The 23,161-nt window shown below is 43.1% G+C and overlaps 3 protein-coding genes and 1 non-coding gene across 5 annotated transcripts; all 4 read left to right on the top strand.

The window, feature by feature from the left end:
• Nucleotides 1-2,649: 2,649 nt before the first annotated feature.
• On the top strand, nucleotides 2,650-4,056 carry limd1b (LIM domains containing 1b). Its single transcript, XM_030064300.1, has 6 exons — nucleotides 2,650-2,846; nucleotides 3,058-3,125; nucleotides 3,307-3,369; nucleotides 3,476-3,606; nucleotides 3,778-3,829; nucleotides 3,961-4,056. Exons 1-6 carry the CDS (start codon nucleotides 2,801-2,803, stop codon nucleotides 4,042-4,044), a joined length of 444 nt encoding a protein of 147 aa, XP_029920160.1. The 5' UTR covers nucleotides 2,650-2,800; the 3' UTR covers nucleotides 4,045-4,056.
• A 1,011-nt stretch (nucleotides 4,057-5,067) lies between these two features.
• On the top strand, nucleotides 5,068-10,527 carry nrm (nurim). The gene is made up of 4 exons (XM_030062920.1): nucleotides 5,068-5,270; nucleotides 6,713-6,906; nucleotides 7,230-7,406; nucleotides 9,377-10,527. The coding sequence occupies exons 1-4, from the start codon at nucleotides 5,120-5,122 to the stop codon at nucleotides 9,686-9,688; spliced, it is 834 nt and encodes a 277-aa protein (XP_029918780.1). The 5' UTR covers nucleotides 5,068-5,119; the 3' UTR covers nucleotides 9,689-10,527.
• Nucleotides 5,578-5,650, top strand: trnak-cuu (transfer RNA lysine (anticodon CUU)). Its single transcript has one exon. It is a non-coding gene; the product is annotated as a tRNA-Lys (tRNA).
• A 326-nt stretch (nucleotides 10,528-10,853) lies between the features above and the next one.
• On the top strand, nucleotides 10,854-23,136 carry ppp1r18 (protein phosphatase 1, regulatory subunit 18). 2 transcript variants are annotated; one of them, XM_030063144.1, is made up of 4 exons: nucleotides 10,854-11,011; nucleotides 11,091-11,238; nucleotides 11,641-15,860; nucleotides 21,401-23,136. In XM_030063144.1, the coding sequence occupies exons 3-4, from the start codon at nucleotides 11,709-11,711 to the stop codon at nucleotides 21,653-21,655; spliced, it is 4,407 nt and encodes a 1,468-aa protein (XP_029919004.1). In that variant the 5' UTR covers nucleotides 10,854-11,011; nucleotides 11,091-11,238; nucleotides 11,641-11,708; the 3' UTR covers nucleotides 21,656-23,136. The 2 variants fall into 2 exon arrangements, with proteins under 2 accessions (XP_029919004.1, XP_029919005.1); XM_030063145.1 differs by having other exon boundaries at nucleotides 10,854-11,238; nucleotides 21,401-21,617; nucleotides 22,098-23,136.
• Nucleotides 23,137-23,161: the final 25 nt, after the last annotated feature.

Raw genomic sequence — 23,161 nt, 5'->3', positions numbered from 1 at the left:
ATCTAATCCAACTCTGAGCTGTCTGTGTTCGTAACAATTTGGACACAGTGTAGGTTAGCTCAGGCCACATAGTATCTGCAACACCGACCAGTGAAACGATTGCCAAAAGGTTAAATCAATTAGAAGAAAGGATTTGAGTCAGTTCCTCACCTTCCTCTGTCTTTTTATTCTCCTCTTCCTCCTTCTCATTCTTCTTCTTCTTCTATTGTAGTTGTAGTAGTTAGCATCATAGTAGTAGTAGCAGAAGTAATTGTAGTAGTCGTAGTCGTAGCAGGAGTAGTAGTAGTAGCATTATAATGTTAATTTCATGGAATTAAAAGGTGTTTCTCAAAACAGCCCGCATAGAAATGTGAGCATCAAATCAAATGGTGAACAATGAATGGATAAGGAAAAGAACACAGCTGTTATATTCAAATGTTAAATGCACAGACTAATTTGAACAAGAATTAAAAATGAACACAATACAATTAAAAGATAAAAGATGTTGAGTTTAGTTAGGCTACTTTCATTAGGTATTTAGATTTTTACACTATCTGTGTTGTTTTGATGCAGTGACCTCCAGCCACTTCGCTCCATATAGAGGTTAAAACAAATGTCAGGACAGATTTGAAATAGTAATTTGGCTCAGTCTGATTCTAGGTCATTGATTATTATAAAATGTTGAGGTCTAAACAGTCCACAGGAGGGCAGCAGTGCTCAATGTGGCAGGTGGGAGCCTGCAGTGCACAAAGCCATGGTAATGTAATGTAGCAAAACAAACAAACAAACAAACAAACAAAATGTCTCTGGGCTTAAACTCACATTTTCTCCCAGGCAGGCATACAGTAAATCTTCTAAGAACATGATTACTAATAAAAGCTGAGCTCTCATCTCTGCTTTATTTAACTTCATTTATAACTCTCTTTAATAGAGCAGGTGAACTGGTTTCAAAGAACTCGTTCATATTTTGATATAATGGTGCATTATTTGCATTTATTAATGTATCTAGATTGTAATAGTTCTTATTTTTGCCCATGCAAAAATGGTTTAGCAGCTACCCTAGACTTGTTAAAATCTCTCTCTAAAACTCTCTAAGAATTTCCCAGTTTGGGATCAATAAAGTAAATCTATCTATCTATCTATCTATCTATCTATCTGTCTGTCTGTCTGTCTAAAAAATCAAGCTTTGACTCCTTTCTGCACAAGAACTGATACAATATTGGCTGCATTAACATATACGAGCGCCACTTGTTGCTGTGTACAGTGTAAGAAAAGAAAAGAGTCTGCAAAGGCTGCGGTTGGGTTCCTCTTACCTCTGTGAGGTAAGATGCCAATCCTAGTTTTAGTCAGTTTATGGTCAATCAGGCATGAATCACTGTCTGCCATGCACATCAGACATCCAATTTGTCACGTTTCATCGTCTGCAACACTCAAATTCAAAAGCTCTTTGGCCTTTTCAACCCTAGTTTCCTATTGAGTAGATTTATTCTCACCCTGGGACAAAATCTCACTGAGATGAAGCAGATCTGCTGTCGTGTTGCCCACCCACGCCTTAAACAGGATCCAAGCCCAAGAGATTTAATGGAATTGTCAACCAGGCTTATAAACTTCCCTTTTTATTTAGTGTCTCTCACATGCTCTGTCTTTATCATCTACTAGTGCATAAGCATTGCTGAAATTCAATAAATGTCATAAAATGAGGCATGTTTGGAGGAATTTTCCTCTGTGATATGATGTGGCTGGGCTGCGTGGGTGTTACCTATTCTCCATGGCTGTGGGTTTGGCCCAAGTTGAATGACAGTGCCTTTTCAAACATCGGGCAGAGAGAATTTGAAATTAAAGTCATGATTTTACTGGATCATCCCTGCTTTTTTATACTTTTATTTTAGTATCATTCTGCCATTATGTAACAGTTCAGATGAGCTCAATTCCAGTTTGTTAATATTTGAATGAGTGCTGGGTGCTCCTTGGAAATTTTAATAATCCAAGAAGAACAGCATGTTCAACAATCTTCCTGCCCCATACAAACTGGCTGCTGAAATCAGGGGATTTCATCAGACAGGCTTCTCTCAGCATAGTTAGAACTACAGATTCTCATTTAGTGATGTAATTCACACCCCAGGGTGATGAAAATAGCCAGTTTAATAAGAAATGTGAACTAGTAGCTGGCTGTCCCTGTAATGCAGTCCCAGCACCAACAGAACACCAATAGTGCCTAAATAGTGCGTAGTTAGTAAGAGATACCAGCTGTCTGGTCTCACCCCAGACGTCTTGGAGGAGTCATGGGGGCTGAAGGCTCACTACCCTGGGAAAGACCACAAGCAGTGCATGCAACACACATAAACCCAGACAGTGGCTCTGCTTACAGCTGTCTGCCACACACATAAAATTAGACCCTCAGACAGTCACACTATAGGCTCCAGAGGGCAGAAGTAACTGGGGAAAGTGGAAGATGGACACCAATTCTAGGGCTCATCTCTACTTTGGTAAGGCAGAAATAAGAAATATCTACAATGGCATGTAGTTTTTTTGGGGTTTTTTTTTAATTGATAATCTGTTCTGACACTCTCCTCAGTTCAAGACAGATCATTAGTGTGTTGTGTCGTCAGTGTGCACAATATGCATTTGTGAACAGAGTCTGGTTTCACAAAGGTTTCACAGTAATCAGTCAGTTGTGCTGCTGAAAACAGATCGAACACATAAGTAGTGTTTGTGCGGGTGAATAACTCTGCAGTGTATATTGTGTGTGTGTGGTGTGTTTTCAGGAAGCTGTGCAAGATGCAGGAAAGCGGTGTACGGTGCAGGGAGAGCCTGCCAGGCCATGGGGAATCTGTTCCACGACACTTGTTTCACCTGCTGTCTTTGCAGTGAGTAGTTTTGTATTCTTCAGCAGGATGCACCTGTTTTTTTTTTTGTTTGTTTTTTTAAATCATCTATCCACTCACATGTCATAATAATCAATGTGCTGTAATAGCTTTGATCTCTGAAGTGAATCAGCAATTATTACATGTTATCTATATGGCATTATTTAAGAGGTTTATGCCACGTTTGCCTTTTACATTATGTGATTTTTTGTAGATAAAAAGCTGAGTGGCGAGTCATTTTACACTATTTCAGGAAGAATCTTTTGTGAGGATGACTTTTTGGTAAGTATATTCAACAAACATACATTGCTCAGCTGTGCAGTGGGCTATAATGAGATTTAAAATAATAATAATAATAATAAAAAGCCAGAAAAATGGGGGAAAAAATATTATCTCACTTTAAAAATATATCTCTAAAAATATATCTGAAATATGACGTGATGAGTGAATCCTTCCTCTTCAGTATTCAGGAGTCCATCCATCCCCAGAGGTTTGTAACGGCTGTGGATATTTAATCACGGACATGGTGAGTACAAGTTTATGTGTGTGTTTGTGAGTGTGCATGCATGTGTATCTTCATTTATGTGCATATAAGTAGTGTGTGATCTCATTGGTGTCATGTGTGCCGCCAGGTTCTACAGGCTCTCGGGAAGTCCTACCACCCATCCTGCTTCCGTTGTGTCGTCTGCAGGGAGAGCCTGGAGGGCCTGCCCTTCACTGTCGGCACAGACAACAAGGTTTACTGTGTCAGCGACTACCACAAGTGAGTTTCTTGTTCTGGTCTGACACCGATACAGTGGGCTAAACCCTTTTAATCACATTCCTGAAACTATTTCAAACCACACCCTGGCAACACACAGAGAGCAGTCACACCCAGAAGGACTTTACTGTTGAGTTTCTTTTAGGTTTTGCTGAGACTTTGTGTTGGTTTCAGGGTCCAGGCGCCCAGGTGTGCCGCTTGCAGAATGCCCATTTTGCCATCTGAGGTGAACATGAATCAGTTAAAACAATGAAATATAAATTAATGGGTTGTGTTCTTTGATAAAAAAATAATTGTTTTTTTCACAAAACAGGCTTTCCAGTAAATGATCATAACGCTCTCACTTCATTATTTCAGGGGTCCACAGAGTCCATTCGAGTGGTATCATTTCACAGAAATTACCATGTGGAGTGCTATGACAGTGCGGTGAACCTCACTTGAGACCAGGAGCGGGAACACGGGTCATTTTAGCTTGTTTTGTGTTGTATTTGTTTTATAAATGTAAAATAAACTCTGATTTTTGAGTTGATGATTCGTTTTGTGTAATTTTATTTTCTCAAATAAAGTTGAATAGGCCAGAGAATCATGTATTTTTTGCAATAGTGACCTCAATGACCAACTGTGATACATGTCGATGATTCATGTGCAGTAATACCTGACAAACAAAAGACACCTACTAGATTAAGTAACAGGGTGACTATAGGGGATTTCAGCCAGTGATTACTAATTTATACGGTATACTATATTTCAGTGGTTCCCCAACCTGTTCAAACCAAGTAGATCTCAATCTGAGATGATGGTGTCTGTCTATACTACCTGTGGGAAATAAAAGTGATCAAAATAGTCATCTTTTCTCACACTGAACAAATTTACAATTAATGAAATAACCATCTAATTCAATAAAATTCTCTTTTTTCTGAAGACCCTCCAGAATTCTATTATGTATGTCCTATGTATTAACTTTTTGTCTTTTTTTGTCAACGTTTTCATGTCAAGGACCCCTATGCAAATGACAGGAGTGTCCATTTGAGAATCTTTTAGTCAATAAATATGACAATATATATGATTTAATGCCTTAACCCTTATATGGTATTCGTTTTTTTGTTACACAGGGAGTCCTGCTGGATCTGGTGGACCCATTGCAAATTGGGGCTTTTAATTCAACATAATCAAACCTTTTTTTGTTAAAATACTCAGCAGATTTTTACTTCATCCCAAATGCAAGCAATATAAACAATACATATGTTTGTTGTTTGTGAAAACGGGTCGCACAGGCCCGAATACCTTATAAGGGTTAAATGAGCCTGTGGCAGTTTTTAACACAACAGTCATATTATGTGATGGGCCCCCCTCAGAAGGACCCAAGGAGCAACAGGTATGTCTCTGATCTCATTGTCCCACACAATGCCGGCTAGCAGCGACACCGTGTGTTAATATCCGGTACTACATCACATCCCACTCCCGGAAGAAACCTCTTTGGAAGTTGCCTAATGAAGTTAGTTAAACGCTTTTTGAAATGGCGTCAGTCACGGTACGTGGCTCGGCTCTCTGCACCGTGACTCTGCTCAACTTTGCGTTTGTTTTCATAACCGGCGCGGACTTCATCCGTTTCCTTTCGTTTCGAGCCATTTACCACAACATCACGGGGGAGACGACGCTGTGTCAAGGTAAGCTCCCGACACGACTGCAGTGGGAGTGTGGTGTCAGTAAAAGTGAGGCTGTTTTCAGAATCTCAGCTGGCTGTTACGATGTTGCAAGCTATTAATTACACCCCACACTTTTGTTTCGAAAAAAGTGTTTCATAACGTTAAAGTTACCAAGGTTTAAAGTGGGAAATGACACGCATGTTATTCCCGTGGCGTTAATTGAGCTGAGGACACGGGAGGGTTTATGCATCGCGCGACACAATTGTAAATATCGGGTGATTCACGTTGGGATTGTTGATATCGCGAGAATAAAGCCGAAGCTTCCACCGCCCGGCTAGCTCAGTCGGTAGAGCATGAGACTCTTAATCTCAGGGTCGTGGGTTCGAGCCCCACGTTGGGCGAAACATCTTTTTTTCCTGAGATGAAACTGGAGCACTGAATAGGTATTTTTCAAGATAATCCGTGAACAATGTGTTGTGAATGCATGGACTGTGTCATTACATCCATATCACTAAGCCATAGATACATAGATGAATATATAGTATTTTCTGCATGTATCACCATATCAGAGTTACTTGAGGATTTTGTTTCTTGGCCTCAAAGTCACTGCATCACATAAAGATTCATGTCCAGCCGTACTTAGCGGCATCATCCATAATATACAAATACCTTTATACAGTGAAGTGCTAAAATTCATACATTCAACACAGAATACTGCACAGGGTGTTATTAAGTGCCGTGGAGATTAAATACAGAAATTTTACGGTTTTTAATCGTTTGGTGGTTTGAACTAACAAAACCAGAATATTGCACATTTCAGTGTACATCCTTTTGTATCATAAGTTCTTTGTGACAATTTAATGGTCTTTGTATAGAGGCATTTCAGGATCTCAGTGGAATATGAAAAAAAAAAAAAAAAGTTTTTGTAATGATGTAGGGGAGTTTACATTTTGGCACTCTAAAAGCTGTCAGAACCACCAGAAGGCAAACTGCAAGAAAGTCCGTATTCAGCGTGGAGGATGTTAGATTGTTCATTCAGTGTTTTCTGAAATGATGATGATGAAAAGAAAGTGTAATACTTGCTGAACCAGAATGGATCTATGTTTGAATTATGGGAGCTAAGTTTGTAATGGGTTATGTGTATGGCTGGTGCATGTACTATGCTAGATGCTTGCCCAATATCTGTTTGTTAACATTTCTTTTCAGAATGACTTAATGGTAAATAGTCTCTTAACAACCTGTTAGAGCTGGACACCATTAAGAATGCAGGACACTGGAATAAACTGTCAGTCAACATAAAATTCATTAATGCCTGACCCAAATGTATGCTGCAAACACCGAGATTTACACACTCAAAAGTTTTTCTAGCAACCAATTTTTTAATGCTGAGCTGATATTCAGACAACAAATGCAACTGATAATTATGCCGTTAAGTGACTTGGCCCTCTTTGCACACGCTTTAGACTCTATACCATGGTCAGTGGCCCTGCAGGACAGCTCTGTGCTCAGATCTATAGCTGTGGATCTGGGGCTGCTTGCTCTCTTCACCGTGCAGCACAGTTTGCTGGCCTGGCCGCCGGTCAAACAGGCCTGCAAGTCAGTGCTGGGAGTCCTGAACAGGACAGCATACTGCTTCACTACTGCACTGGCACTCCAGGTACAGCAAAACACACACACACACACACACAAAGTATATTATATGCTGACCTTTTTTCAATGAGCAAATAATTTAAGTTACAATTTAATTCTGGGTAACTATATAAATAACCAATAAATTAGTTTGTTTTATATTACCTTGTTCATTCACCAGTTGTCATTGTGTTAATTTAGTTAAATGTCAGAACAGGGGTGACTGTCTGTTTTACTTTCTCAAATTTTATATTATTCACTTTTTCAGATGCAAGGATGCATGTACTGTAATATTGTCTTAATTCCTGTAACCACAATGTACTCATTACCCAGTGATTTTTTTTTTTCTAGATCTTGATGCGATACTGGCAGCCTGTCACTGGCGCCCCCTGTCTGTGGTCAGTGCGTCATGCACCGTGGAGCATCTGGTTCCCTCTGCTCTGCTTCACTCTGCACTTCCTGTGCTGGGCGATCATCTGCAGCATCCTCATGATCTTTGATTACCCAGAGCTGCTGGGCATCAAGCAGGTAGGCCAAATGTGGGCTGTTATTTATAAACCTACCTTGGATCAGTCACTGTGACAGAACAATATCATTTTGGTCAGTAATGCAAACCAAGACATTAACTCATCAAAACTGTAATCACTTTCAGAAATGAGAGGAAACGTAGTAGATTCAGATTTCAGATTCACTTTCTCGTAGGATGAATCTGCCAAGGAACTGACATCACTTTTCACAAACACAAAAATAAATATCACCAAAACATTCAAGTAAAAAAGGTTTAAAAAGTGCATTAAAAACATATCCGGCTGCAGCGTCCATGGCCTTTATAAAGTGTCTGCAGTAGTGAGCTATTGCGCTGTGTGTCTGGTGGAAGTTGTTATTTGCAAAGGAGAATGGCACAGAGTGTTCAGCTGCTTAACAACCTGGACGAAGAAGCTATTGCACATCCTGGTGGTTTTGGCTTTAATGCTCTTATGTCGCCTCCCAGAGGGCAGAGTGGTAAACAGTCTGTGGGAGGGGTGAGAGAAGTCCCTCACAGTGCTGTTAGCTTTCTGCAGACATCTCTCCTGATAAATGTCCTGAGTGAGGGCTGGGGGTTCAGGGGGGTGATTATCTCCACTGTCCTCACTTTTCTCTGCAGGGTCTTGCAATCGGCTGCTATTACAGCTCCGATACCAGATGATGCAGCGGGTCAGGACATTTTCAACAATGCTCCTGTAGAATGTAGTGAGGATTTCGGATGGCAGTCTTGTTTGCTTTAGCTTCCTTAGGAAATACATCCTCCGCTGCACTCGATTTGCAAGATATGAAGTGCATACCTCCGTCACCACTATGCATTTATCAAGATTTTCCAATTCCACATGTTGGATATTCACCAAAAATTATCAATGCCCGTCACCACACCCCTCTTTGGCCAGTTGGCATGAAAAATGATTCAGTTTCACCTTCGGTTAACTCTGTTGATGGAGGCAAAGACCCAATCTCAATAGTGTGGCCGTCTTACTTTCAGTATTGACATATTGACATATAATGGCACAGGTAACAAAAAATGGAAAATAAGTTCATAGCAATAACAAGTTCAGGAAATTTATTTCAAGTTGATACACAATCACATATTTTCTTCTTTGCCACATTTTATAGACATGTCATTATTAAACTGGCCTTGAGAGTTTGTCGTTTTCATTTTACAGTACAGTGTATTCTCAGAATGTTTTCTCAGACCTTTTTTGTGTATAGAATACATAGGGTAGCTACACGTACTCACTAACCTCCAACACTGACAGTAATGGGGTCAGATTGAACTCACTGAGTCACAGGATCATGTTTATCTGACGAATAAATACCTCAACTTGACTGGAGCCACCTCGCTGGCCCAGATAGAAACTTCAAGAGGATCAAGTTATTCAGTTAATTCACCAGATAGTTCATTAGCTAATTCAGCAGTCTGTGGAGTTATTAGCCTGGTTAGGTGATCCAGTTGCAGCCTGCCCTGCATGAAATTACCGTCAGTGTGAATGGATATACAGCTGAATAGCATTAATGCTACAAGTGTGGTTTCAATACCCAGCATACTCCCTGTGCTTCCAGTCTCTCGATAAAAGCATCGACTAAACAGTAATCTCCTTCAGTGTATGAGGAATGGGGCTGGTAGATGAGTGCATACTCTGGCCACCCAACAATTAGTCAGTGTTATTGCATGATTATATGAAGGATTCTGAATGTCATGCCATGCCGTTTTGAAATTCTGTTTTGTTTTGTTTTTTACAAGATTGCTATGAATCAGGATTAATTTCCTCATTTCATGACAAAACAGCAAATAACATTTTAAAATAATCAAATTATGCATATCAGGGGCCATTTTATCTGTGACTATGATTCTGAGCAGCCTTAAAATAGATATACTCATTGCTTGCTGCTTAATAAATGCACTGCTAATCTGCATTTCTCTGTCTGTTGGCCTCCCTCCCCATCTCCTGTCCCTCCTTGTGTCCCAGGTGTATTACGAGTGTCTTGGTTTGGGCGACCCCCTGTCACACAAGTCCCCCCAGGCGGAGCGTCTCTACTCCCACTTGCGTCACCCGGTGTGCCTGGAGCTGGCGGTGGTGCTGTGGCTCCTCCCGGCCCTGTCCCTGGACCGGCTCCTGCTGGCAGGGACTCTGTCGGCCTACCTGGCCCTGGCACACTCACTAGACAAACAGGATTTAGCCTACCTCTGTGTCCAGCTTAACAGCAACATGCAGCTCTTTGCCGAGCCACACAGTGACTGCGCCACTGACCGCCAAGCCATTAACAACCACAAGAAGTGAATGGGAGTTATTCTGCTGGTGTGATGTGTAGCTGAGTGCTGCCGTTGGCTCAGCTTGCCTACTCCCTAACATTAACCCGAAACATCTTGCAGGAAATTAGCAACTGACCATTAATCAGCATCCAAGAGAATCCCTGTAATGACCGTCTGTCAGTCAGTCACACCTAATTCACTGTGCTAAACCAGAACAAACCTGTACGGCCATTTCTGCTAGTAGCAAATGACCACACTTGAACTTAATTCTCTGCAACTCAACACTGTAAATTCTCGTCACTTTGTATGTCCTTTTAGAAATATTCAGGTACTTTTTTTACTTGTTCAACCACCCGGAATGTGTCTTTTTTTTATCATAGAGTATATTTTTATAGGCTAGTGTATGATAACAAACAGTCCATCTGCCAAGTGCAGTCTCACTGGATTTCTCTGCATACCGATGTCACGTTTGACTGCTCTCGGGAAAGGTTGTGGTGTTAAGATTTCACACTGGACACAGGCACATCCATGAAAACGCAGCATTGCTTTTCAGTGCCTGAAGCTGTAATGAAAATGTACTTATATATATTTTTTTTACTTCACAAATGTTATTTCCTCACTTCCTTATGGTGTGCTGAGGACAAAGCTATGTCAGTAAGCAATGTCAGACTTGTGTCAAAATTGAGCCGCATCAGTTGAGCAGTATGACCAGTATTTTCTGAAATGTGTGGCTAAAAAGTACTGTAATCTGTAATCTGTAATCTTTGATTTGATGTGTATGTTAGGCTGATTTTATATATACATTTAAAATCGAGAGAATATTGAATAAAGTCCAACTGTAGCTGCAAGTGTGTGGCTTGACCATTTTTTTAATTATAGGCCTAGTTCTGTGCGCTTTATTTTAAGGTGACTTGTAATTTCTTGGAATCCTGTTTTCCTCCACTGTCCGTGTCGAGACTATTGAAAGTGGCAGGTTGTCGCACAAGTGTAGGTCACTTGGTTTGGATCCAGGATTGCAGGGGTTGATTGGAAGTTGTTCATGTCCTTACCACCTCAGGTAACTCTGTGCTCTCCGCTGCAGACCCGTCCCTCAGCTCTGCCCCCCTCCTCTCCCCTCCCCTCCCCTCCTCCAGTTATCACCGCGGGCGGAGGGATGAGATGAGGGGGGTTGGTGACGGGGCAGACGGGTATGTTCTTTAAACGCCTTTTCTTAGGTCCCACAATATGGTGTGTGCTACTAAACTCTCCTGACGGAATTTAATGTAATTATCGGATTACAGTGCTGCCGCTCCGAAGCTGCTAATATTTACGATGCCGACGGACGTGCTTGCATGCCCTGATACACCGTAAGGTAGATGTGATTTGACTTGGTTATGTAAACATTTGAAGCCCGTTTTGACAACAGATTAATCTATCGGTTATTGGTAAAGGGGATTTTCTGTCCAAGTGGAGGGAGGAGCGCATTACGCACAGACGGGCGAAGACGCGCACAGCCGCTCCTCACTCAGGTGGAGATGCCAGCTGTAAAGTCGAAGCCGAGACCGATTTAAGAATATCTTTGAAATAACCGGGGTTTTGGTGAGTTTTTATTTCATTTATTTATTGTAAAGATTATGGGGGAAACAGCTAATGGTGTTTATTCACAGGTGCAAACATCTGATGGGATAAGTTTTGTGCCTCAGGAAAACATCTTTACCTCAGTGTACAACAGTAAGCGTGCAATTTAGTGCTATTAGTAATACAGGCTTAGGGTGTGATGGTATAGCTATTTTAATAATGTTTTTTTCTTGGTTTCTGCAATTGCACATTAACCTACACCTGTTTAATTTGAAGTAAAACTACATAAAAGACCTGTAACTGTTCTAACTGTTAACAGCTTTAGTAACATCTCCCCATGTCATGTTTATAATGATCAGTTTATATCTATTTGTGCGTGGTTGTCGATTATTTTCACCATTTTCACCATTTTGTTTTCTGCAGACAAATCCCAGAGGGTCCAAAGAGGAACGGCAAGCGTCTCGTCCCAAACAATTGTGTCTTTCTCTGTTATGTCCGTGTCCTCTCTGCCAGAATGGAAACAACTCCTACTGGAGAAAAAGAGGAGAGAGGAGGAGGAGCGAGAGAGGAGAGAAAAAGAAGAGGAGGAGAAACTCGCCAGCATGCCTGCGTGGAAGCGGGGGATCATCGAGCGGAGGAGAGCAAAGCAGGAGGGTTTAGGTGACAAGGACAGAGAGAAGGAGAGAGAGGGCTTCCTCGTGCCAGTGGAGGCCAGATCCCCCTCCGATGGTCTGAGCGACACAGACAGCTCTGTGACGGTCAATCTGGGGAGTGAACCGTCACTCAGTCCAGATCCAGGGCAGTGGCTGGATGCAGAGACCAAACCTCTTAGTCAGGTGTCCGTGGAAACCATAGTCCCTGTTCATGAAAACCCATTCATTCGCACCCAGAGTGGATGGAGGAAGGGTAGGGATGCTGAAAAGGCTGCAGAGGGGAATGAGCAGGAAGCAGAGGTCGTCCAGACGACGGAGTCAGGACGAGGGACAGACATAGAACTAAAAATAGAGAGATTCAGAGACAGGAATGAGGGAAGGGAAGGAGAGAGAAAAAAGGATAAAAGTGAGGGAAAGGAAAAAGAAGGCAACACAGACAGGAGTGAGGGAAGAGACAGAGAGACTAACAGGGACAGAGATACAGAAAGAAGTCGGGAGCCAGTTAAGAATGCTGTGAAAGAGCAGGGGGGAGAGATAAAACAAGAAGAGAAAAGGGAAGAGAAAGACACGGACACTCCTTGCTCTCTATTTGCTCCCCTTGTCTCTGGCCTTCGGACCATCCGGGCCGACAACATCATCATCATCGAGCAGGATAGGAAAGGTAGCGATGAGAGGAGGGGGAAATGGAGAGAGACAGAGCGAGAGATGCCCGAGGAAGACCAACCGGAAAAGAGAGGGATGAAGATGGACCTCAGCGAGATTCTGGCCGGTGGAGGGAGCGTCACCGAGATCCGAGCCTCTGAGGTTCTGATTATAAAACCTTCACTAAGCCCTGAGGAGAGGAGTGCAGGAGGGGGCGGCGGCAAATGGTCGGGTCGAGATAATGGAGAGAAGGAGAGAGCTGTGGTGTGCACCGTGGATGCACTAAAGGATAGTATGGGGAGGGAGCACAGACCAGATACAGCCTGGCTGAGAGAAAAGGAGAGAGAGACTGTTAAAGAGAAAGAGCGACCATGGGGCCATGCAACGGTCATTAAAGAAGACAGGAAAGACAGCTCTGATGATAACGCGTTTGTCGAGAGAGGAGGGCGGGTTAGTCAGCTGCTGAGCAAATTCGGAGAGCACCCTAAGCCCCCGTCTCGGTCCAAAAGTTCAGACAATTTCCACAGACCTGCTGTGAGAAAATACTCTGAAGGTCAAGATGAACAGCAATCTGAGGAGAGGAAGGCAGATGAGAAGAACGCACTGCTCAGGGGTGTGCCCAAACGCTCTTTCAGCTTCTCCGAACGAGTCTTTAGTGCTAAGGAGAACGGTGTGGCTGAAGAGGCTCTCCAAAAGAGGAGAGCGTTTGCAGTGCAAGTGGACGGCTCAGAGAAAGACCCCATGGCAAAAATCAAACTGGGACGGGCTTGGGTGTTGGATAAAGACCTGTCAGGAAAGCACAAGGATGAACATGTGAAAAATGAGGTGCACACTGAGAGAGAGCCCGGACCGAAAAGCCACCCAAGAACTGAGACAGAAATTTGTACCTCCGCCCAGCACAGAGCAGAAGTATCATCAGAGAAAGGCGAGCGCGGTGACAAGAGAGCTGTGGAGATGGCAGGCGACGCAGACGGAGATGAGGGCTTCACAGTGGCCTCTGTTAAAAACACAGAGGGTATCTCTTTTGCGAGAAGAGTCCCCATCAGGCAGGACGGGAGAGCAAAAGCAACAGAGAGAGAGGTGAAGCGACTGACAGAAGACAGTCGGAGAGCTTCTTTGGAGAAAGGGTGGAGTTTAGAGAAAGGGCGGGAGGGAGTGAGACAGGCTGAGCCGCAGGGAGGCGAAAAGAGAGGGTCTCACTTTCGGAAAGGGGAGGGAACAGATGGCACGGTCCCAGGTGAAACTGTGCAGCAGAGTTACATCATTACCGCATCAGTAGATCCTACCAATCCATCTCACAGTGCTGAGACTCAAAACAGACATGCAGCAGCTTTCATGGAGTGCTCTAATCTGCTCTGTGCAGTAGCAGACAGGCAAGGTGAAGCTCACAGAGGGGCAGAGTGGAGTGGGACAGGGCCACAAGGACCCTACCTAACCCAGTCGGCATCGTCCCAACACACGGAGCAGCCTATCAATAAAATAGAGAAAGTAGGAGAAACGACTGTTTATTGCAGTGACAGAGGAGAGAAGGCTTACAGGGGTGCTTATGAATTAAACAAAGACGCACATGATGCACAAATGTATAATGATATCCGCTCAGAGAGCTTAACTCATGACGTTATCCCCAAATTCCCAAAAAGGATTGCACCTATGGGCGCCCCAACGGGTCCCTTGGAGATTCAGATCCCCAGGACTGTGTTCTATGTGGCAGAAGATATGATGGTAGAGAGAAAGAGGCCAGGCAGTCAAAGTGACGAGGGGCAAGAGTGTGAAGCAGGGAGAGGGATTGAGAGGAGGGATAGCTGGAGGATTGGCAAGCCCTTGAGCCGGGTGGAGTCCCTGCGAGAGAAAATCAGGCAGAAAGAGCTGGAGAGGATGAGGCGTAAGCAGAGAGGGGCAGAGGAGGAAGGCGTGAGCGATGGCACCGAAGTTCCTCAGAGAGTAGGGGACAGGTGTGAGGAGGGGGGAAGTGACATGGAGAGAGAGTGGGAAGCTGCGTCGCAAATGAGGAAGAGGCTGGCGGAGGCAGATGGTGGACAGGAAGGCCCGGCAGCACAGACATCCATGAATGCATTTGACGTCACACAGGAAGTCAGTGTGTTGAAAACCAGCCCTCAGCTTCCTGTTTCTCTGCCATTCTCACAAGCCGTCAGAGGAGAGGAAGTAGCGAGCGAGTACACCGCCGCTGTCTCCGAAGTTACCTCAGAAAGCCCCCAAATATCCGAGGATGAGGATGACCTGCTGAAACATGTTGTGGAGCAGCTGAGACGCCACAGGGCTTTGCAGAGAGAAGACGGCAGCAGAGGAGAAGGAAGGGAGGAAGAAGAGGAAGAACTGTCAGAGCACAAAGAGCAAACATCGCCTCCCTCTCCTTCGCAATCTCTGTCCCCCTCTCCACCGCATCCCAACTCCCTCGCCGCCATGAGTCGCATCTACAACTTGAAAACGGTCGGTTCGAGAACGGGCTTGTGCGTGAGGGAGAGGACAGTGGACATCCCGTCGGTGCGCCTCGTTAAGGTAAAGCCCCACATATCCCATACACAGCAGGAGTCATATCAGCAGGAAACAGCTGATGTGAGGCAGTTATGGGGTGGAGGGAAGCTTGGGGACAGCAAGGCAAAGTCAGACGAAGATTTATCAGGGGTTCAGTCGATACAGCGGCAGATAGAGCACTTTCAGCTGAGGGAGCAGGAAGCGTTAAAGTCATCACATGATGGCTGCACGCCACGAAATGCTCCTCAGACAGACAAGGAGATAAAAGGGCAGCAGAGTCCCAGAGGAAGAGCGCTGCAACAGGTAAAGGACGATTTGAGAACACAGCAAAAAGATCAACAAACGTCAGCATTAAGCCCCAGATCATCGGAGTCATCTCAGCGGGATACCTCTTCAACCTCTGAGCTGAAACACACCCAGTCCAGGGTGGTCACCATCACCCCTAAAAGTCTCAGGAGCCAATCACCGGACTATTTCCTGAAACTGCCAGACTGCGCCCCCACCCCTGCCTCCTCCCCGTGCTCACCCTCTCCTGCCCAGTCTCCCAGTGTCTCCCCGTCTCCCACGCCCTCTCCAACCCTGTTCTCCATCAGAAGTGCTTCCGGGGGCCAAGTGAAAAGAGGTGCCACCATTACAGTCACCCCCAAGAGGCCCGCTGGTGGAGGGGCAGCAGTGGTCTCCCCACCAGTGGTGCCGTCAGCTGCCAAGGCCCCGGCAAAGCAGACCCCGAGTCCCGCTGCTGTTGCTGAGCCAACGAAGAAGAGATACCCCACGGTGGAGGAAATCGAAGTGATCGGTGGATATCAGCATCTGGAGAAGTCCTGTCTGGTCAAGGGCAAAGGAACCCCCAAAAAGGTGCGTGGAAATACATTACAGGATAAACAATCGTATATACAAACAAATAACTTCCAGATTTAGATTATAGATCGGTAATAGCCTCCTAAGCATATTTAAGAGAATGAAACCTTCACCTTTTGCTCAATGTACTAATACTTGTGATGCATGTCTACATACAAGACAAATTTCACAACCTGACATTACTAAGGCAGATTTCAGCACACAGTTTATTCCTTTATTTAAACGGGTCATCTCACTGAGGCCGTGGTGTCATTTGCAGGAGAGGCATGCATACAAAATAAATGAATAAAAAAAAAATAATTGCAATAGCATAGGTCATGCATTGCTACATAGAAAACAAACACCAACAGAGAAAACCATCGTGAAAGTTTATTAGGAGTAACACACAGGTTAATTACAAAATCAATTTTCTTTGCAAATAAAAATAAGTGTGCATACAGCTCGTGTTTTGACACTTCCTGCTCTCTGCACTTCCCTGCATCTGGAGAACACGACTCCCCCGTTCCTCTGTCCGACCTCCTGACTCGGTGTTACCTGAAGGTCCCTCGGCGTCAGGTAGAATCCCCTTTCACCCGAAGAACATCCCCTTTGATTGAGAAGTACGCTCACACAGACTGACCTAAGCCTGTTAAAGCCTTATCAAGCACGACATCTTGATTCTTAGCCATAAAATCCTCTCCAACGCTTCTGCTGGGCCATTTGCTGTCTGCGGTCTAATGTCATCATGAACTTTTGATTTGGCCTCTACTGTGATGATCTATTCTTTTAGGTCTAAAGTGTATTTTCTTGCATTGTGTCAAACTAATTTCTGGCTGTTTACTATTTCCAATACTCATTTAAAATGAATCTAGTTAAAGGTTAATATAAAAGTAGTGCATTTCTGAAATCATCTCAAGTCTATATCATCTAGATTTTTAATTTCATTGGGACTCCCTGGTAAAATTAAATAAATAGTAATTTAAATAAGCATCTGTACTAAAAAAAAAAAAAAAAAAAAAAAAAAAAAAAAAATTTACAGTAATATTGCATTCACCAGTGGAGATGAGGGCTGAGGAGGAAACCACAAGACTTGCAGACACCTTCTTCCTCTCTGTCTTTCTCGCTCCGTCTGGCTAAACAAACATACGTGTGTGCGTGTATGTGTGAAAACATGCAAGGCCACACAGCCTCAAACTGCACATGCATCACACCGGAGTGACAGATTGTTTAAGTGCTTTGTACTTTCTCTTTCCTGCTTTTCCTTTGCATGAATCCAGTGCTTGTTTGACAGAGATGAGATGAGTCTTATGTAATTAGGGCAACGCTGGACAACAAAGGTGCTCGACGGAGCAGAACTAAACTTTGTCTGTGTCTCACCACACACACGGTCCATAGTGTCAAAGAGGTTAAGTCTATCTATCTATATATCAATCCGATTGACCTGCCTTTATGTATTTCACTTCATCTGAGATGCATTATCCTCTCTTTGCTTTTGTTCTATTTTCTTTAAGGCTTTTGTAGTTTTCTCAAGTGATTTGACACAAAACAATTCTAATATCTCTTCATGTTTTACAATGCTAACAGGGCCCATAATTAATAACCTAGTAAAACACTTCCATTGTTTTCACTCAAATTGCAAAATCACTTTATTCCTCACTTTATTAGAAATAATGAGGAATAAAGACACGGGTCACAAATTGTGGTTCATGTTTATCAGTGCTTCCACCTCTTTACTGTATCCACCATGCAGATAAATATGACAAAAATAAAACTATATAACATCACCAACACTGACAATTTCTCTATATGTAAGCCTGTGAAATGTCTTCAATCTGGTTATTTATGGATGGGTATCTGTTGGTTTGATTACAGTAATAGATGACGTGCAGTTTTGATGGGAGTATTATGATTTTATAATGATGTGATAGCTGAAAGGAAAGCAGCCTTTCATTCTGCAGTAGATTTGGACTCTTTTGCAGATTTTGTAGAACTTTTTCCATATCTGTGTTTGCAGTTTTAAGTGCACGAGAGCACCTTTAATTCATGTGTCAAATGAATTGAGGAAAAACCAGCAGGACAGTCAGATAGTGAGCCTGTGCCACACAATACTGCAGGCCACTTCCTTGTTTCCTCTCACCAATTTCTGCCATTTTTGTTGAGTCAGCTCTCGTTGCCTCTCGGACAAATATCTCTTTGTACCTTGTTTTGCCGGGGGTTTGCTTGTTAGAATGGACTCTTGGCAAGCAGATTTTGACCACCGTAACCTTACACTGTATGGCTGTGCATTGTCTACAGCGGGGACACAGTTTGAGGGTGAGAGAGACAGAGTGTGGGTTATAGAAGAGTGGGATAATAACTGTATGGAGGTCCAACATAATGAGAGATGGGGCAAACAAAGAGAGATAGATGGAGAGAGGAACAGAGTGGGGTGCAGAGAAAAGACAGTTTGACAGTCATACTGAGAGGGTTGTAGGCGAGCTAAACGTTGTCACCCACTTGCTTTTCGATCAGACAGAAACTCCCTGACAGGGATGTGCTGCTGTCATGCTGCACACTGTCTCTCACTTCCTTTTTCAAACTTCCTCACTTCTTCCAAACAAGAGACTAGTCGGCCATCACAAGGAACTGCCATCCGTTTTTATATCTCAGACTAGATTTGAAATTATTTGTTAAATTTACTTAGTAATATAGTGTTGGATCGTCGACGTAAGTCTGTTTAGAGCCCTTAATCACTGTGACAGTCTCAGAACGCTTTACAAGGCCACAGTTTATGTATTAAAGCCAACAGAAAACACAAGGAACTGAACCCTGATAGCAGGTGATAGGAAAGTCCCACAAAGCCATTCGAAGGAAAAACTGGAGGGAATCACGTGAAGGACCACAGAGAGAGGGACAGAGAGAGGCCATTGCACTAGTGCAGCGGGTGGAGAGTGGGCAAAAATGACCTCAAATGCAATAAAAGCAAATGATTAACATTAATCAAATGTATGTAGAAGCATGTATAGTGGCCAAAATCGTCATAATGACTAAAACAGGAAAAGAGGATTTGAAACAATTGAAACCACAACAGAGAGCTGAGTGTGAACTTCACTGTAAATGATTTGCTCCAGGTCTCAGCTGAACCATATAACTGTACCATAATTCAAACATAATTCTCTATATTAGTATTTCGCACATTCCTCTAATTGAATATAAGTCGATAATCTTTGCTTCCATGTCCACAGCAGCAGTCTTGTCATGCTCTCTGGAACCGTGGCATCAAATCCAGCAGTGAGCGGCCACTGGTGATTCTCTGACCACCTGTTGCTCTCACGTTGTTGCCCTTCAGTCTGTTTGACGTCAGGCCTCCTTCCCTCCCCCCCCTGAGCTGCGCCATCATCTCGCAGGAGGGGGTGATCTGCTTGCAGTCTATTCCTCCTCCTCCTCCTCCTCCTCCTTTAGCTCTCTCATCTTCCTCTTGTTATGTCTTTTACCTTGCCTCTCTTGTCCACCCCCTCCTCTTATTGCAAGCCTCAATCCCTTGGCTCGGTCTTTCTCAGACTACCAGACCATGACAAAGTCGCCGGTAACAACACTGGCTGTCCCAGGATTTCCTATAAGATTAGCACTGTCATACCAGTGAAATACTTTGGTGAATTAGTAGCTTGACATAACTTACTTTCTGGATCAAAACTCTGGATATTGCCTGTGCATTCGCCTACTTGCACGATTTTTCCATGATTTTTTATGTCCATAAACCATGGTTTATGGACATAAATATCACCACAGACACTTGTTTTTGCAAAGACTCTCCTCCTCATCCAGACTGCTTATGAAAACGTCTCTCTCGTTTCTGTCCATGTCCCTGTTTGTCCCTCTGGTACCTCCGTTGTCCTGCTGTGTTGCCCCGGGATAATCAGGTTCAGGGAGGGAGGATTAGGCCTGCTGGGCGTTAGCGTGATTTAGCCAGCCTCTCACACCAGGCTATTATCTGCACTCCTCCTCAGACGGGGTGAAACCACGGTAACTAGCATGTATCCCGTGTGGGTCGTGGCTCCATGCAGATCATGTCAACACTTCTGGGTGTGTTTACTAGACGTCTGGACCCCAGGCCTGAGCTGCACTTATAATTTAGCGCGCATCTGTTTGTAAACTGTGTAAACTACATGTGTTTACAGCACACTGACCTCCGAGGTAGCACACTGATACTCCTTTTTCTGCACGACTTCGACAAAAGCGTTAGATTTCTGTTTCCACTGATGCACATGACCATTGTCGGCCAGAGTGGCAATGTTGTGATCTCTCCCGGATCAATCAGTAAGTCAGCCAGACATCAGCCGGTTACTCAGTCACTCCGTCCTTCCACCAGTGAGTATTTCTGCTGTGTTAAGCCCCTAGCTGTCAGGTAACATTATATTGACAGCTCCCAAACATCGCACCGTGCTGACGAAACCCTCCCGCCTTTATCTGTCAAATGAGATTTGCAAATGTGACTCCACGGCGCATTTGCAAGTCTCAACAAACATTTGTAGGTCTGCAAATCACACAACGTATTTGCACATATCACATTATGTATTTGCAACAATAAAGTCTTGATTTTATCTACATTTTGTTCATGGAAATAAATATTTATCATGTTGTGCATTTGAGCACCTAAGTATAATTTAGTTGAAGGGGCAAATCTGAAGTCCTCTTTTTCCATCTGGTTTTATCATTGTCCTCAAAATTATGAAATTACTAACAGCACACATCGCAACATCCTTTATACTGATTTGAATTCCTAAAATAATTAATTGTGTATTCACTGAACTAAAAGTTTATTATCGCTGATTATCTATCACTAAAACTTTCATCCATGCTGTTGATTAATCTGAATAATATAATTAAGCATTAATAAACACATCTCAAATATGAAGTGTTCTCCAGTCACATCATTAGAGCACAAATACACTCGGAACAAATGGACTTTTTGCAGCAGTGTTTATAGTTTGGGGATGTATATGAAATCATCAAACAGTCAGATGATCTCTGATAAAGGTACGAATACAAACCGCAGATGTAGTGAGTTTGTAAACTATACCGTAAAAGCAAATGTATACATGGTGAATCAAGACATTTTTTTCATATGATCCAAAATTATAGCAAACACATTTGTAAAGCAGCACATTCAACTAACCGGGCCTAATAACTACCTTTTCCACAAGCCATGTACCAGAGCTGTACTGTACCTGTTGCTACTTTGCACAGTTATTACAGAATATGGAATATAAAGAAAATATAATAAATACGAAGAAAAAAAACTGAAGTCTAAGTCCTTTTCCAATTCAAACTGTGATACAAAAAACAAATTTCAGCCTGAAAACTGAGGCACAAACGGAACCATTTAAGTTTTTAGCAGTCGCTGGACGAAAATGCAGAATAGAGAAGAGAAGAGGGTAGATGTGTTCTTTGGAGGAGCTCTGCACTTGGACTGGTGCACATCAGGGTGTTCATAAATGTGTATTAAATGTATAATAACAACCCTTTGCCTCTCTCTCTCTTCCCCTTTTTCTCTTCTCACTCTCCTCTTTTGCTCACAGGGGAAGGTGAGTTTCGACGAGGTGCAGCTGGAGCGGGTGTGTGAGTACCCGTCAGAGAGCTCCATGCTGGCTTGCACCCCTTACCCTCACGAGCTGGTGAGGGACGAGAGGCCGCAGGAGGAGGACACGCCGGACGAAGAGGAGGAGGAGCGAGGGGTGATGGTGTCCAAGAGCACCAGGAACGTGGGGACGGCCACGGGCCGAGTGCTGAGAGTGGGTCAGTGCCACCCCCTTCTTAAAAAACATAACGTGTGATGCTTTGATGCACGCCGAGACACACCGAAACCTTGGGCTGAGCCGGTGCGCTGCTGTTTCTTTCCTGCTTATCTTCACTGTGGAGGCTGGAGTGCCTGCTTTCCCTGAAACAAGCAAACCCGCTCTCAGCAATAAACAGTCAACATTTCTTCCACGGCTAGCCCAAACAGCTCATTCTTTCTCCCAGCTGCACGGCCAATTTTCAGAGTGTTTCAGAGCTTGGGGTAAGGGAAGCCAGGCAAAGCTGCTGTACTAACAAGCTCAGGGAAAATCTGTCTCGAATGCAGAAGCACAAATTGTTAAAACTCAGGTCAAACTAGTGAATACTGGAGAGCAAATGGAATGGTATGAGGTTGCGTTCGTGGTCCTCACAGAGCCATAAATGTCACCGGGTCCCAGATTCGCCTTATTTACCTTCCATCTCCGTCTCTCTGTCTTCCAGATGAGTCTTGCCCTCGGTAGAAGCCAGTCACCTCGCCAAATTGCCCATGTGACCAGATCACCAACCATTTTTGTTTTCCAGAAATATTATATGTTTTCTAATGTTTATTTCACTTGAATTGTCAATGAGTATTTGTAATCCCTGTGATATAAAATATATATATTTTTTGTAGCATCAGGGAGAATGAGTGTTGTGATAAATACCTGTTTTATGCAGTCGATAAAGGGAATATAATAGTGTTTACTGGGGAAAATATCACCTAGTTTTATTTTCAGTGTCAGGGAAATGGAAGGAATGTGAATATAATGTGTGGTACATATTGTAAAAGTTATTGTGAAAGAGTTTTATTTTGACCCTCAGGTATGCACTGTTGGGCGACAATGGATCACTTGTCTATGCAAAATGATTGAACTTAACCTAATAGGATTTTATTTTGTAGCTAATATATTTAGATCTTTATTAATTACCTTCTGACTTTGAGTAAGCACTGCCTCAGCACCGTGATGTTTATATCATCTGGTTTCATGTGCCTGCTGGATTTGCCCATACAGATGATATAAAGATCCAGATATTTCAATTTATATGATCTCGTATGAAGCCTTTGGAATGACTTCTGTTCAAATCTGAAAGTGTTGGTGTGGTTTGTAAGACAGGGATGCAAGACAGTAGTTGCAGGACTGACTCTTCAAAAGTGAGCCTTACTGTTCACAGTGAAAACCATGGCAACAGTTTGATGCTTTAAATATATAGTTATTTTATCATTTTTGTCTTGTGGTAAATGGAGAAAGCAACTGTGTCGAGAGCACAAACATTTCAAATTCATGTCATCATATTAACAGCTGCTACCTGACATTTGGCTGTATTGTGTTTATGATATTATATCTTTTTGTCTGTAAATTCATATGTTAATTGGTTAAAGAGAATGCGCATGATGCAAATTATGTGCAAATTCTTTTCAAATTATAGTTATTGTTTTTATTTTCTATAATGTTTAAGAAGCTGGCTTCAAGAGAAATCTAATAAATAATTCTGAAAAAAAGTATGTCATCTTGTTTTATTTGAGT

This window comes from Myripristis murdjan, chromosome 11, assembly GCF_902150065.1.
Source record: "Myripristis murdjan chromosome 11, fMyrMur1.1, whole genome shotgun sequence".
NCBI lineage: Eukaryota > Metazoa > Chordata > Actinopteri > Holocentriformes > Holocentridae > Myripristis > Myripristis murdjan.
This window is presented reverse-complemented; position numbering and strand designations above follow the sequence as displayed.